A 15710-nucleotide genomic window follows, 5' to 3' on the forward strand; every position below is an offset into this window, starting at 1 on the left:
CATTGAAGGGGTCGTTCACCTTTAAATTGACTTTTAGTATGACGTAGAGGGTGATATTCTGAGACAATTTGCAATTGGTTTTCATTTTGTATTATTTGTGGTTTTTGAGTTATTTAGCTTTTTATTTAGCGCCTCAAGAGCTTGCTATTTTAGCAATCTGGTAGCTAGGGTCCAAATTTCACTAGCAACCATGCACTGATTTGAATAAGAGATTGGCATATGATCAGGAGAGGCCTGAATAGAAAGATGAATAATAAAAAGTAGCAATAACATATAGATAATAGATTTGTAGCCTTACAGAGCATTTGTTTTTAGGTGGGGTCAATGACCCCCATTTGAAAGCTGGAAAGAGTCAGAAGAAGAAGGCAAATAATTAATAAACGATACAAAATAAATAATGAAGACCAATTAAAAAGTTGCTTAGAATTAACATACTAAAAGTTAACTTTAAGGTGAACCACCCTTTTAATGCTGAAAATAATTCTAGCAGCATGTATGCTAAGATCAGCCTCCTGCCCTGGCTCTACCCGGAAACATTGTTTCTGCTTGGGTGCAGGCAGACGTGGCAGATTTCAGCACGAAACGTGACATCCGCCTGCAGTAGAAAATGCAAGTGAAGCAGCAGAGCAGAATCTGCAATGTTAAATCGTCTGGCCCTAGCCTAATGCCACACAGGGGCTGATCTCCGCCTGAGGAAAAAAGTTAGCCGAGAATCAGCCACTGCACACAGAACTGTGTCCACCCAGTTTCAGGCACACAGTGCTAGTTCCACTCTGGCTAGCTGTATTCATTTGGGAAAGCTTCAACATTGGCTAGTGCCACATGGGAGTTGAAATCAGCCTGCTGAAATATGCAGGCTGAAAATCAGGCCTTAACTGGGCCTCCTCTCCTGCCTGAACCTGGGACCCAGGCCCGGACTGGCAATCTGTGGGTTCTGGCAGATGCCAGAGGAGCTGCTATAAGGTCCCATAGAAAGTCAGTATTTATTGGGCTGGTAGAATTTTTATTTTGTTAGAAAACACAAATAGAAGAAACAAGATAACAAGATCCAGGACAAAGCATTACACAACAGAGTCATCAGAAGGGGTGTTTGTTTTGTATAGGTCAACCTGCACTTTACAGCCCTGGGAACATACGCATTCGGAATACTTTTTTCCCAAATGAAAGATGGCCGGCGTGCCATCAAACTATCGTACAAAGCAAATGCGCGAGTGAGGTGGCATGGGTGTAGTAGAGTCCCGGAAATGACATGCACTTCCTGTATGTGACACCTCAGCAGGCTGCCGGCTTTTTGCTCCCTCTACCTCTGTATGCTTTATCGCCTGCTTAGAACTTTGCCCCAGGTTTCTGCAGCGTCTTTTCATTCCGTGCGACACATCATGAAGCCCTTAGTAGTGTTCGTTCTTGGAGGACCAGGCGCAGGAAAGGGAACCCAGTGTGAGAGGATCGTGCAGGTAACCTTTGCTAAGCGATTGTCTCCACTGTAAAGCACAAGGAATGTCATAGGAGGCTAAGGCTGGATCAGCAATTTACTTAGCAATTCCCAGCATAAATAGAAGATCTGCATTTTTTGTATACAGCTGAGCAAACTGCGCTAGGACGTGTAAGGCCAAAGGCTACGATATTTAAAGGGCCCACACACCATTGCAAGTATACCCTTCAATTAGGCCGGTGAATTCATGAAGAAACTGAGCAATAGAAGGCATTATTGCCTAAGGAGGAAAGTAGATTCATACAAAATCCTTTACTGAGTGTGGCAGATGAATCACTGTAGTTATAGATTGATATTTCTGATGATAGCATGTGCTCCGCAACAGTGGTTCTGTATAGCTGGGCCCATTTAACTAATGATCCAACTATGATTATTTGCTTACATGTTTGTGCTGTCCAATACATACTCTCTTAGTCTACGGTCCTGGGATGTGGGCAGACTATGGGGCTGATTCACAAAAGGTTCCTTAACGAACAGTTTTGTGCGTTATTTAAGACGCGATATTTAAGAAACGATTCATCAAAGTATTTTCGCATGCGCTAATAGACATCTCGCAAGCGTTAATTCTACATTTCTGCACAGCAGTGTAAAATATCGCACCAAATAACGCATGCTATCAAATACTGCACACAATTCAGCTAAAATGAACGTAAAAACATCGCTTCTTAACTAAGACAAGTGAACTTTTAATGAATCGATCGTTAATTATAAAAATATAAGAAGTGATATAATTAAGGCCTGCTATAAATTACACTCATTTTTCGACCTTTAGTGAATCGGCCCCTATATTTCTTAATGATAATTTCCTAACCACCTACTTTATATTGCATTCTGTCTCAGTTGCCTTTAGTGAAGAATTGTTTTTTTGTTTTTTCTTTATTTGGGATGAGTTTTATTTTTGTTTTCTTTATATTTTAGCTTGGTTAATGGCTGTGTCTTGTCATATGTCAATCAAGGCAGGGTTTAGGACTCATTTTGATTTTTATCTGCATTCAAACACCTACTTTATATCGTATAATCCATCTTCCTTGGTGCATTATGTATTAAGTTTAATCTTAACTTTTCTTTTTTCTTTTAATGCCTTTGGTTAGGCTGTTCACTGGAGAACATACGTGCAGATTAGTCAGTAGCCCTCAGGGCTTCATGCATACACATATTTTGGTACAAGTAGTAGCAAGTCAACTTCTCAGGATTGTTTTGGATACCTCCTCAGCCAACTAGCAGGGTCTGCTTCCTCTATAATTACAACCGTGGATACTGTTATACAAAGTGTTTACTGTACACTGCAAACATTTTAGCATATTGTTTAAAGCAGTGTAGTTTTTGGAAACAAAGGTACTACTTTACTGGTTTTTAAAGATATCAGCACTTTTTATGTTTGCGCAAGGAAATGTTTTTTTTTCCTGTTACTCACCTGAACTATCCTCTATGTGCTTTTAATGTTTAAAAGTTTTTTGTATCCTTAAGAAATAGCGGTCCAAATTATCTGGCCCCCCAGGCATTGCTGATATCCTATGCTCTCTAACTGATGGGCCCACACCTTTCTATCGTTTCAATCATTTGTATCTCTGACCAATTGGGTCCCATGGTTACTACTAGGGATCATACAGACCAAAAGGATACTGCTGTCAGTTACATTGACAGATAATTTTAAAACCACTGAAAAACTGTTATGAATGTGTATTAAAAAGTTGCTTGGACTTATAGTATCTTTCAGTAGGCAAAGTGTTATTTTGGGAGTCACCCCCCTTCCCCATTAATGGCTTTTTCATTTACTTTTGGCTGATTAGGTCTTTTTCACTTCAAGATTTTAGAAAATATAAATAGCTTTTGGATCTTTACAGCCCCCACCCCAACAGAAAATAAAGGGCAAAATCATGTACAATGGATACATTTGGATGTATAAATACAAAGAAAGTCCTTGAGGCTGTTTATGCTGCTCGAAACATTCAAATAAACCATGAACACATTTTTTTTCAAATGAATGCACAGTTGCCATAATTTTTTGTAGTCATTAGTCAGTTGAGAATGATACTCCGTATGTTCATAAATTGATAGTTTTTGTGTATTGTTTACCAGGATTTGACAATTCTCTTTTTAATTTAATAGAAGTATGGGTACACCCACCTGTCAGCTGGAGACCTTCTGCGGGATGAGAGGAAAAAACCAGACTCCCAGTATGGTGAGCTTATTGAATCTTACATAAGGGATGGAAAGATTGTGCCAGTGGAGATCACAATCAGCCTGCTACAAAGGGTATGTTGAAATTATTTTGCTGTGGATAAAATGGAATTTGAAGTGGGATAACGTTAGTTCCAAAATTGGAGGAACATAAAATACAGGTATAACCTTCATCACTAGCATATAGAACAGGGGTGTCCAAACTGCGGCCTGAGGGCCACATGCAGCCCAGGATGCATATGAATGCAGCCCAGCTTGGTTCCCGAGGAAACGTCATGTTGCAAAGGATATAGGAGGAGGTTTGTGTATTTCATGTGTGGCCCCAGACAATTTTTCTTTTTCCAATGTGGCCCGGCGAGCCAAAAGTTTGGACACCCCTGATATAGAATATAAGCAAGGTGATAGTTGCAACAGAGAGGGGTATATAATGGAGAAGCATTCTATATTTTAGATATACTCCTGTATCTCTTGCATTGCAACCCCGCTGCTTCATAGATAGAAACCACCAAACACTATATTACATTCTGTATTTAAAGGATCAATAACATAAAAAAAAATTCAAGCTGTAATAAGAACAACTAGACATAGTTCCCACAACATGTTATGTTTGCTGCTGGAAAAGTTGGTGACAAGTTTCAGGCATCATTTAGGATAAATGGTTTGGCTGCAACAGTTTGCAAAGAATGCTTTAAGAGGGAACAGAAAAGTTCAAAAGTTATTTTATATGCAGTATATATTTTTTTAAGGACCATTAACATCAGAAAAATTTGTTAGTATACCACGAAAAAAAACCCCACTAAGACTAATTAAACTTTAAAATCGCACAGCCTTTTTTAAGAAATAAATTGCCGTGCCGTGTCGCCTTTTCTGAAGAGGAGCGCAGGCGGAGTTTCGGTAAGTTATTTATTAATAAAGGCTGTGCGATTTTAAAGTTTAATTAGTCTTGGTGTTTTTTTATCATGGTATACTAACATTTTTTTGATGTTACTGGTCCTTAAAAAAATATATACTGTATATAAAATAACTTTTGAAGTTTTCTGTTCCCTCTTAAAGGAAAACTGTACCCCCCAAACAATGTAGGTCTCTATTAAAAGATACTGAGTAAAACAGCTCATGTGTAAAACCCTGCTTCATGTAAATGAACCATTATCATAATAATATACTTTTTTAGTAGTATGTGCCATTGGGTAATTGCCATTTTAAAAAATAAGGGCCGCCCCCTGAGATCGTAAGATTCACTGTGCACACATACAAACCACATCTAAGGTCACATGAGCCAATTAACAGACAAAGTTCTGCCTTTTGCTTCCTCACTTCTTCCTGTTACAGTTAGTGTTGTAGTATTTCTGGTCAGGTGATCTCTGAGGCAGCACAGATAGAGTCACGAAATGGTGGTTCAAGGCAAGAGATGTAAAAGGGCAATATTTATGTAAATATATATTTCAGTTTGGTAAGATTCTTTAATATGTCATTCAATTTGATATAAACTATCTGTTGCTTAAGTATTAATTTTGAGGGTATAGTTTTCCTTTAAAGCATTCTTTGCAAATTGTTGCAGCCAAACCATTTATCCTAAATGATACCTGAAACTTGTCACCAACTTTTCCAGCAGCAAACATAACATGTTGTGGGAACTATGTCTAGTTGTTCTATTACAGCTTGCATTTTTTTTTATGTTATTGATCCTTTAAATACAGAATGTAATATAGTGTTTGGTGGTTTCTATCTATGAAGCAGCGGGGTTGCAATGCAAGAGATGCAGGAGTATATCTGCAAGAGGAGCACAAGTTGAGTTTCTGTAAGTTATTTCTTAATAAAGACTTTACAATTTTAAAGTTTCATTTGTCTTGGTGTTTTTTTTTTTTTTTCGATGTATACTAACAAACTTTTTTAAAAAAAAATTTTTTTGATGCTACTGGTGTTTTAATACTGTGCCTATGGCACCCAGATTAAGTGTGGGAGTCAGAGTCCCAAGAAATGGTTTAGAACTCATTATGCGCCTACTTTTAATATAAGAAAAATATTTTTGCATTGTATGCAAATCTCTTAAAAGAAATAGAATATTTTGTTTACCTTTAAATTTGAATTGTGTATTTGAACCTTTTCGTGTGGCTTATGCACATTTGTTCTTCCATTCAGATTCTGAGGTTAAATCCAAAAATGAAGGTTTTAGTAAGTCAAATATGATTGGGGTTGGCAGTTTATCCTACCAATATACTATGAAAAGTGATGTTGGGCCGTGGTGATAATGGCTATACCATGGTCATTCAGTATTTCTTCTGTATTCCAACAAAGAGAAGTGTGCCCAGGTTCAATAAACTACAACAACCAATACGTATTTGCTTTTTAAACAGGAGAGCAGCAAATGCTTCCGTTGAATGGTCTCCATGGGTTACTGCACCTGGGAGGACTTAAAGGAAAACTATACCCCCCAAACGATGTAGGTCTCTATAAAAAGATATTGCCTAAAATAGCTCATATGTAAAACCCTGCTTCATGTAATTAAACCATTTTCATAATGATATATTTTTCTAGTACAGGTAAAGGATCCCTTATCCGGAAACCCGATATCCAGAAAGCTCCGAATTACGGAATGGCTGTCTCCCATAGACTCCATTTTATCCAAATAATCCAAATTTTTTAAAATGATTTCCTTTTTCTCTGTAATAATAAAACAGTAGCTTGTCCTTGATCCCAACTAAGATATAATTAATCCTTAGTGGAAGCAAAACCAACCTATTGGGTTTATTTAATGTTTAAATTAATTTCTAGTAGACTTAAGGTGTGAAGACCCAAATTACGGAAAGATCCGTTATCCGGAAAACCCCAGGTCCCGAGCATTCTGGATAACAGGTCTCATACCTGTAGTATGTGCCATTGGGTAATCATAAATAGAAAATTGCCATTTTAAAAAAATAAGGACAGCCCCCTGGGATCGTACGATTCATTGTGCATACAAACAAACCTACAAACCATACATGTTGGGTCACATGAGCCAATTAACAGACAGAGTTGTGTTCTGTTGCTTAAGTATTCATTTTGGGGGTATCGTTTTCCTTTAATTCCTTTTGCATAAACCCATAAGAGTATAGAGAAGATGATTGAAATGAGTTTGGAAATGGGCCTGTGGCCCAAAGATACCTTCCGGAGCCATTAGCACCCAAATATGATATTGGGATCAGTATTAAGGAAGAAGACAAAAAAGGGTTGTGTGTGTTTTATAAATATACCACAGGCATAGACCCATCTGCGGGGTCTGGCTGGCCCACCAGGTAGTGGGAAAACATTGGGTGATCCTGGCCCTAAGTTCATCCCACAAACTGTGTGGCAGGGGCACGAGATACCCCAGACTGATGCTGCCCATTTGCTATAGATTACAAGTATGACTAATCTAGGTCAAGGTAACATTTTACACGTTTAAACTAGTTTCCGTGTTAGATTTGTTTCCTTTACAGGAGGACACGTTTTGATTCTGTATATTCGGCAGAGGCAATGTGTTTTTATTTCAGAACATTAGGCCAATGTGTGACCAAGCCTATAGGAATCTAACTTCTAAAAAAATATGCTTAATCAGTCTAAATTGCACTTGCCTAATAATAGCAATTATTTGAACAAGCTGAGTGGTTGCATTGACTTCAACAAAAACAAACTTCTTTGTATAAAATGTCGTCCGGTACTGTTTGCTGTACTGACAGCTGATCTGAATTAGTTCCTGCCGCTATGAAGCTTGTTCCAAGATGGGAATTACACCGTATTTTGCGGTGAGTCACTTTTTCCATGCCTCGAACCATGTATAAATGAATAATCTGCAAAGCTGTTGCTAATCAGCATTTATAGCGCTAAAGAGTGGCATATAATTGACAGGTTTAGATAAAACCAGCTAATTACACCATGCTTCAAGCACACTTGCATCCTGTTTCCATCTTTCAGTGTGCAGCCATGTATGAGATTTCATTTCATATGTTCTTTGTGTCTAGCCACTGCTATATAATGAATTCATTCTCTAGTATGCCTGCCAGTAAGATCTATTGTAGCAATTAAATAGTGGGTACATTTTCCTGTTTTATTGTTGCATAGTTAACCAGTTGTTTTATATAGGATGGCTTACTGTTGCCTTCACATATGAAGTGAATTTGCAACTAGACAGACTACAATGCTCGAAGTGATATGTTTCCTTATATTGTGGATAAGAATGGCTTCTCTCTTGGAGGCAAATTTACTAAAGGCCGAAGTGACTAACGCTGGCGAAAATTTCGGAACTACGCCGATTTGCTAACAGTCGTCGGTGTAACTTCGCTAGCGATGGAGATAGACTCTTTGCTCCCTAATGCCAGGCGAATTTGCGATCTGGCGAAAGGACGTAACTCCGCAAATTCACTAAGATGTGGATTTTACTGAACGTTGCCTCCTGCGCCAGACTTGCCTTCGCCACCTCAGACCAGGCAAAGTGCAATAGAGTAGAAAGGACTTACTCAAAATTTAGTTGAAAAAGTCCGAAAAAACGCTGGCGGCCTTTCCTTTTTTCTGGGCTGCAAAAGTCCGTACATTTTTTTTGGGTACCCCCTACATTTCCTAACATATGGCACATAAACTATACACTGGGCACATGTGTAGTGCAATATAACAACTCTTTTTCATTTTATTAAGGTTTCTCGGGCTTGTGTAGTGTAATGTATTTGCTGCAACATACAGTATACTTCCATTCAACTTTAACTTCCCGCTGTATGCAAATTAGGCAACGCTAGCGCCGCTTCGCTTGGCACAGTAACGCTAGCGCAACTTCGCCAACGTTCAGCACCTGGATTTTAGTGAATTAGCAGTGTCCTGGCAAATCTACGCCTGGCGAAGTGTTGCGCTGTGAGCGAAGCCGTTGCTGGCAAATTTTCAGAGGTTAGTGAATTTGCCCCTTGGTTTACTGAGACACTATGGAGTATCAATCAAGCTGTAACAAATCTTTTCAAATCTTAGGAAAATGCAGGATGACTGCACTGAAGTGTGATTGGTCAGACACCTTATTACTAGGCTGACTACCTGTAAAAATTTGTTGTAAATAAACAAATTATATTTCTAAATCAGCCCTGTATCAACAGAGTAATGCCCCATTTTACATTAACTATTCTACCTTATTATAGCAGATTTGCATCCCATAGAAATACTGTTCTCCACAAATGGTGCTGCTGTTTTTAAGTGTGTTACTGTTTCACAACTGACCTTGAGATATATATAAGTTAATGAAGCAACTTCAACAGCAATCTTTTGTACTTAGATGCTACCCCCTTAAGGCACTGCAGTTATCTTGTCTAATTCTGGCCAACTGGATTTAGAGGTGTAGTAGGGATATACACTAAAAAGATCCAAAACCTGTATTATTCTTGGTGCTCAACAGTGATCAAGACATTTATCCTTCTCTTACGTTTTTCATCCCCCTTTTTCCATTAAAGCCATTTTATTTGGCACACTTCATTGACATTCACCCTGCCATGCAGCCTGTTTTTTTCCAGCATGGGTTATCTATTTCTCACACCAAAAGTTACTGTTCTGCATATTTTAATAATTAATTTAGTGTTCATTGTGACTCAAGGGCACCAAAACGCTCATGTCTCCCATTGTTTTTGTGGGGTTTTTTTTGTACTCTATAGGCGATGGAACAGACCATGGCCATCGATACCAACAAGCATAAATTCCTTATTGATGGATTCCCTAGGAATGAAGACAACTTGCAAGGCTGGGAAAGAACAATGAATGGAAAAGCAGATGTGTCTTTTGTGTTGTTCTTTGATTGTGATAATGAGGTAATGTCCATGTTACTCTAGTGTTGACATTGCAATAGAATACAGTTTTTTTTTTCTTTTCTTTTTTTTAAAGATGAACAGAAAAAACACTTTTGTTGAATATAATAGATCTGCTAATGAGTAGTTGGAAATATTTTGTTGTACTGTGCATGTGCTAAGACTAAACGTGTGGCTTTGAAGCTGGGGTAGGTAGGGGAAGTTGGCAGCCTACTCTGCTGAAAACTAACAGGTCTGATTCATTTTTCCCAGCCCGGGGCACACCCCAGTCAGCATTCTTTTCTTGTCTTTTAGACTGCCATTGCCTGTACATAAGAAAATTAACTTTACCACAGTAGGGGATTTTTGCTTTATTTGGCCACCCAATTAATGGTCCAAGTCATTTGACCCCTGGCAGCATGATCAGATTGCATGGGTACCACACCCCAATACATGGAATGTTTTAAACTTTCAGCAGAATAATTCAGTACAAAAAAGGGGGATTGTGGGAGCAGTCCAAGGCTAAGTAAAAATATATAAATACTATGAAAGTACGACTAATCTGGCCAAACTCCAAAATCAACATGCCACTTAGATAACAGTGTTGTGTTTAGAGCCTTCTTTGGCTAAAATACCTAGTCACGGCTAGGGATGTCGCGGACTGTTCGGCGGCGTTCGCGAACACATTATCGGCGGTTCGCTACATCCCTAGTCACGGCATTGGTATATATTATTTGTACTTGATTGCAAGTATGAACGTGTGTGCACAGGGATTGTACTTGTATGCATATGAGCAGCAAACTCATTACAGTTCTAGATCGCAGCAGGATAATGTTCATTTTCATTAACAGACCTGTATTGAACGGTGCTTGGAGCGAGGGAAGAGCAGCGGTCGGAGTGATGATAACAGGGAGAGTTTAGAAAAGAGGTAATGTATTATGTATTCATGCCTAAAAATATAATATATATATATCAGGGGTGCACCGAATCGACTTTTTTGGATTCGGCTGAACCCCCAAATCCTTTGTGAAAGATTCGGGTCAATACTGAACCAAATCCAAACCCTAATTTGCATATGCAAATCAGTGAGGGAAATTTTTTTTTTTTACTTCCTTGTTTTGTGACGAAAGTTTCGGCCAGGCACAAGGATTCGGCCAAATCCGAATCCTGCTGAAAATGGCCGAATCCTGGATATAGTAAAAACATTTGGTCTCTGTGATCCATAGAAACTCAAGTAAAACTTGATTTCCCATGTTATTCTGTACATCAGTTTTTTTCCCCTATATTAGAATCAAGGTTATAACAGTAAAGATGGATCTTAAAATATCTAGGGACCATAAACTAGTCCTCATTCTTTGTTTGTTTCCATGTTATCGGATCTAAAATGACTTTTACTGAATGTGTGCAGCAAGTGCCAATTTGCCCTATTTGACTCAGGCTAGCAATTTTGGTCAGATTTACTGCCAAAATTATTGTGTTTGGACAAAAAGTGTCATCATCAGAAAATTTCTCCGAGTATGACACCAATGACTTTTGAAGAGTTTCAGCATAGTTTACCCAGCAGTTGGTTTTTTTCTATTGCAATTGACAAAAGATGCGCCTTCTAGAGTACAGTAATGTGAAGGGTATCAAAAGTGTCACAGAGGGCTCTATATTAGTTTCAGCGCAAACAAAGTCAGCCTGCTATTTTTATTTTTTTAACTATTACCATTATGGTACTGACAGTGAAGTCGGACTTTAAAAGTTATTAATATTTATTATTTTATAACATTTTGGAGAGCAAGATTTTTAACACATTCTAGATTCTCATGTCACAAACTCCTCTAAGTGCACTGTATTTATTCATTTGTGTTTCTTGTTTTAGAATACAAACGTACCTGCAGTCAACAAGACCTATCATCGATCTGTATGAAAAGACAGGGAAGGTCAGAAAGGTGGATGCCTCCAAATCTGTAGATGAGGTAAATTGATATGATAGGCTCAGTACAGAATGCTTCAATAGCAGGAATCTTTAATAGCTGACTAAATAGTTGTCTTCTCTCCTGCATTTTCAGGCACACGTAGCAGGTAAAAGAACTTAGTAGGTAAGTAGTTCCTGCTTTTCAGCTCCCCTTTACTCTGAGTTAGTCAGTAACTATAAGGGGGGGCCATATGGGACATAACTGTTCAGTGAGTTTGCAATTGATCCTCAGCATTCAGCTCAGATTCAAAAGCAACAGTTATGACCCATGTGCCCCCCTCAAGTCTCTGATTGGTTACTGCCTGGTAACCAATCAGTGGAAACCAAGAGAGCTGCAAAGCAGGAAGTAGTGTTCTGGCTATTATGTTAGACATCCAGTCACTTCAGCCTTTATACATTACATTTTTGGCTAAATAACTATATGAGAAACATTTTTTATTTTGCACAGCCTGTTTACCTAGTTTTTATTTTCACACTGAACAATCCTTTAAAGACTACAGGCAGTAGTTGTTGCTATATAAAAAAAATATAGTAACGGTACATAACAAGAATATCACATACCATGGGGCAGATTCACTAACTTCGAGTGAAGGATTCGAATGAAAAAAATTCGAATTTCGAAGTATTTTTAACTTCGAAATTCGACCCTTAGTGAATCTGCCCCCAAGTGTGCAACAAAAATAATCTTGTTCTAAAAGGATTTTATCTGTTGTTTCTCCATTTTCCAGGTTTTTACCAAAGTGCAAGATATCTTCGGCAGAGAAGGATAATAAGCATTTTAGGTCATCTTCCCTAGAGTTCTTGGATACACTTTTATTGTCCACTTTTATTTTTTTGCATTTCTATTTTTTTTCTTTAATTTTTTTAAGTCAACTTTGTATCTTTATGTATTATATTACAGTTCTATATGTTCCAGTTGTAATGGGTACCGATTTATATTCTCTGGTTTCCTTCCCTTAAACCATCACAGAGATTGTGCTACACATTAGAGAGCATATCCCAATAGTGCTTGCATTCTTGGCAAAATTTATTTACTAGAATAAGCACATAATGTATAACCTGCATTATTTCATTTGCACTTAACTGTGTCTGCAGTGCACTGTAAACTCCCTTGATGGGTGAAAATTCGTACATTATCTTGTTCAGTTAAATGGATCCTGCTTATATATTAGCTTGTTGCCCTTAGCTAGAATTCTAAAAAATCTACCTCTGATTCATGGTAAACATACTTAAAATTGTTCATATTGATTGGTTTATTTAATGAAATATGTGATTTAAAAATGAATTGAAAGACTCCATAATTAATGTATTCTAGAGAAATGTGTTTAAGTAAAGAAAAAAAAATGACTCCTAAAATACAAATGGTTTACCTCTGGAAATAATTCTTAGGCAAGGGTGCATATATATAAAAGAAGGTGCCCAGAATGCCTGAAATACAGGTGCTATAGGCTTTTGCACCAACTTGTGACTAAACCCCCCCCCCCTCTAGAGCTTAATGAAATACAAAAAAATGCACACCTTGCAGTTTTAGGCAGTATTTAGGAGAAAAGTGATTTTACTGTGGCACATTGTTAAAATTGATGTTGTTGGGACCCAGGAAAGCTGCAAATATATCTTTCATTCTGAAATAAAATTTTGTCTCAAAATGGTGCATTTAATGAGAAATCTCTTAAAGAGGTGCTTGTAACGTGAATGCCAAGTGAATATCTTATTGCACAGAACATATCTTGACATTCTAGGAGCTATCCATGATTGAATGGCCAATCCTATCTCCACATGAAGCTGTTTACAAATCCATGGGCCAGAACTGCTGTTTACATTTTTAATTTTGCTGTTTTAAGGTTGAACTCACTACGCAGTAATTCTGAACATATTTTCAGATGTACAGAATCCTCAAAATGCTGAGCAACCTTGGCTGGAACACACTGGTATACTTTGCATACTTAGGACAAGTACTGATATAAACTTTCCCCCCTTACTAGAGCTCTCTACAGTCTGCTTAATTTCTGATGGAACTATATGCTGGGCAGCATGGGTGTTGCCTCTGTTTCCCTCGAATGGCGCAGTAACACTATTTATTAGTATAGTCCAAGATGGCAAATGCTGACATCATTTTGGTAATTAAAAGGATCATTAATGAACTTCTACAGAGAGATTGGACATATATATGTATTGGCAACTTGCTATAAGTCTGCGTTATTGTCCTATATGGTTATTGGTCTGATGTCGGAGAATTTTGTGTAGCCAGCATCAATTTATCAAATGTGTTTAATGTCACTGTAATATCATTCCGCAACAATTCCAATGCTTTTCTGAAGATGTTGGTAACGTAATTAGTAACTTATGAATATCAAACCAGTGGCCCTCTGGCTGTTGTTGAACCAATATCTTTTTGGTTGGTATTAGGAGTAACAAGGGCATTTGTCCTGGTCTAGAAAACCATAGCAAACCATAAACAGTTATAATCAATTACCAAATAGGGGTAGATTTACCCAGGTATATAACCCCCTTAATCACAATTGTGCCTGATCTGGTATATATGTGCTTTATTGCATGTATTCTGTTAGTTTAGCTTTGAACCAATTACAACATGACTGCAAAGATCTGATCATCATCTGTGCAATTTAGCATCAATTCTTCTAAAGGATGCCTAGGGCCAGTGCTCTCTCTAAGCTGCAAGCGCAGAGTCTTGTGTTAAATTAAATTTTGTACTAATTTTGACCCACCCACGTCTGTCCCACAGTTCACTATAAAGCCATCCATCAGAATTTACTATTACAGTTAGAATAATAAAGATGACATCTAAAGTAGGGCAAGCCTTTGCATGTTACTTCATAACCCCAGAGAATTAATTCCTGATCCATCACTCACTGCTTTAACTGTTGTTCTTTTAAGTGACCACTTATTAATATGCAGTCAGTTTGTTTAAATGCTAGTACATTATGAACTCGTTTCACCTGATCAAATTGTGTTCGGTTGATTTATCCTGGTTGTTACTTTTCTATTATTTGCTGGCATAATAATGTACACTTGATTACTTAAAAATGACAGCAAATATATATGCTTACTTTATGGTTTTTACTTACCTATAATTATGTGATCATAATAAAAAAATCAAATACTTCTCAAAGGATTTACTAGTTTACATAAGCATTGTATGGTGCAATATGGCTGGTATCTAGTTGCCATTCAGCCTGTTATTCCCCAAGTGTTTGACTGTAGATCCTAACATCACCCCGGCCAATAGGGTATGCCAGGATCCTTGACCAAGTGCAAAAAGCTAAACTGTTATTAACCTGAGAATCATTAACCTCCATATGCAAAGCTTCAGAAGCTATACATTATAGTTCATGTACAAACGGAGGGCAGCAATATGAGCTTCTGTGTCTGTATAAACAAATCTTATTTATGTTTAGTTTCCATCAAGTGTCATGTATGGGGCCAATAGGTTATAACCATATTTAGTTAAGCTTGAAAAATGCTGGGTTCTTTAGTGACCAGTAACAAGTGGATATATGGATCAGTCAATTCAAATGAAAAAAATTGGACCCGCTTAAATCTGTTTTACTGATCGTAAAAACCAAAACAGTAGTTTTAATTTGGCCTTAATTTCTAGTCCTAATTCTTATTAGTGAGGATTATTGACAGACTGAGGGCAAAAAAAAGGTAATTTATTTTAGTAGGGTTCCCATGGATTCATATGGGTAATGGGTGTACTTACACAACCATACAGATAATGAATGTCCTGTTAGTCTGCAGTACCTTGCAATGATTGGCTACCTTAACATCCATGCTGATTATCACTTTTGCCCAAAAAAGCAGTCTTACCTGGTATCTATAAAGATCCTAAACCAACCCATTTTAGGGGTACAAAAGATTAAGTGCAAGACAGTACTTTATTCACATTAAAGGCATAGTTCACTTTTAATTAAATATTAAGGGGTTATTTATCAAAGGTTGAATTTTAGATTTATGTGAGCCTTTTATACCTCAAATGAACTCACAACTCGAATGATGTCTAATTTAAGAAAAAACTGGAATGGAAAAATCTCGAATCAGTGAGCTCGGGGTTAACCTGAAAAATAGCTATATGTGAAAAAAAAGCTCTAATTGCTCAAACTGATCGTGTTTTCCAGCGAATTTTCAAAGTAATTTTTTGGATACTTCGACCATCGAATTGGTCAAATTCGATCGAATGATTCGAACGATTCGAAGTAAAAGTCGTTCGACCATTCGATAATCGAAGTACTGTCTCTTGAAAAAAAACTTCGACTTCATACTTTGCAAAATTAAAGCTACCGAAGTCCAA

The 15710-nt window shown here is 37.5% G+C and overlaps 1 protein-coding gene across 1 annotated transcript; it reads left to right on the forward strand.

The window, feature by feature from the left end:
• Positions 1-1277: 1277 nt before the first annotated feature.
• cmpk1.L (cytidine monophosphate (UMP-CMP) kinase 1, cytosolic L homeolog) lies at positions 1278-13047 on the forward strand. The gene is made up of 6 exons (XM_018258392.2): positions 1278-1454; positions 3602-3748; positions 9313-9465; positions 10293-10369; positions 11306-11402; positions 12130-13047. Exons 1-6 carry the CDS (start codon positions 1311-1313, stop codon positions 12169-12171), a joined length of 660 nt encoding a protein of 219 aa, XP_018113881.1. The 5' UTR covers positions 1278-1310; the 3' UTR covers positions 12172-13047.
• The last annotated feature ends 2663 nt before the right edge of the window (positions 13048-15710 follow it).

Source organism: Xenopus laevis, chromosome 4L (genome assembly GCF_017654675.1).
Source record: "Xenopus laevis strain J_2021 chromosome 4L, Xenopus_laevis_v10.1, whole genome shotgun sequence".
In the NCBI taxonomy this organism is placed as follows: Eukaryota; Metazoa; Chordata; class Amphibia; order Anura; family Pipidae; genus Xenopus; species Xenopus laevis.

Bases quoted from the DNA above. Each gene is read 5' to 3' on its own strand.
- cmpk1.L (XM_018258392.2), top strand. From the start codon at position 1,311: ATGCTTTATCGCCTGCTTAGAACTTTGCCCCAGGTTTCTGCAGCGTCT. The intron at 9,466-10,292 runs GTAATGTCCATG...TTTCATTAACAG, and splicing joins TCTTTGATTGTGATAATGAG to ACCTGTATTGAACGGTGCTT. The intron at 11,403-12,129 runs GTAAATTGATAT...TCCATTTTCCAG, and splicing joins CCTCCAAATCTGTAGATGAG to GTTTTTACCAAAGTGCAAGA.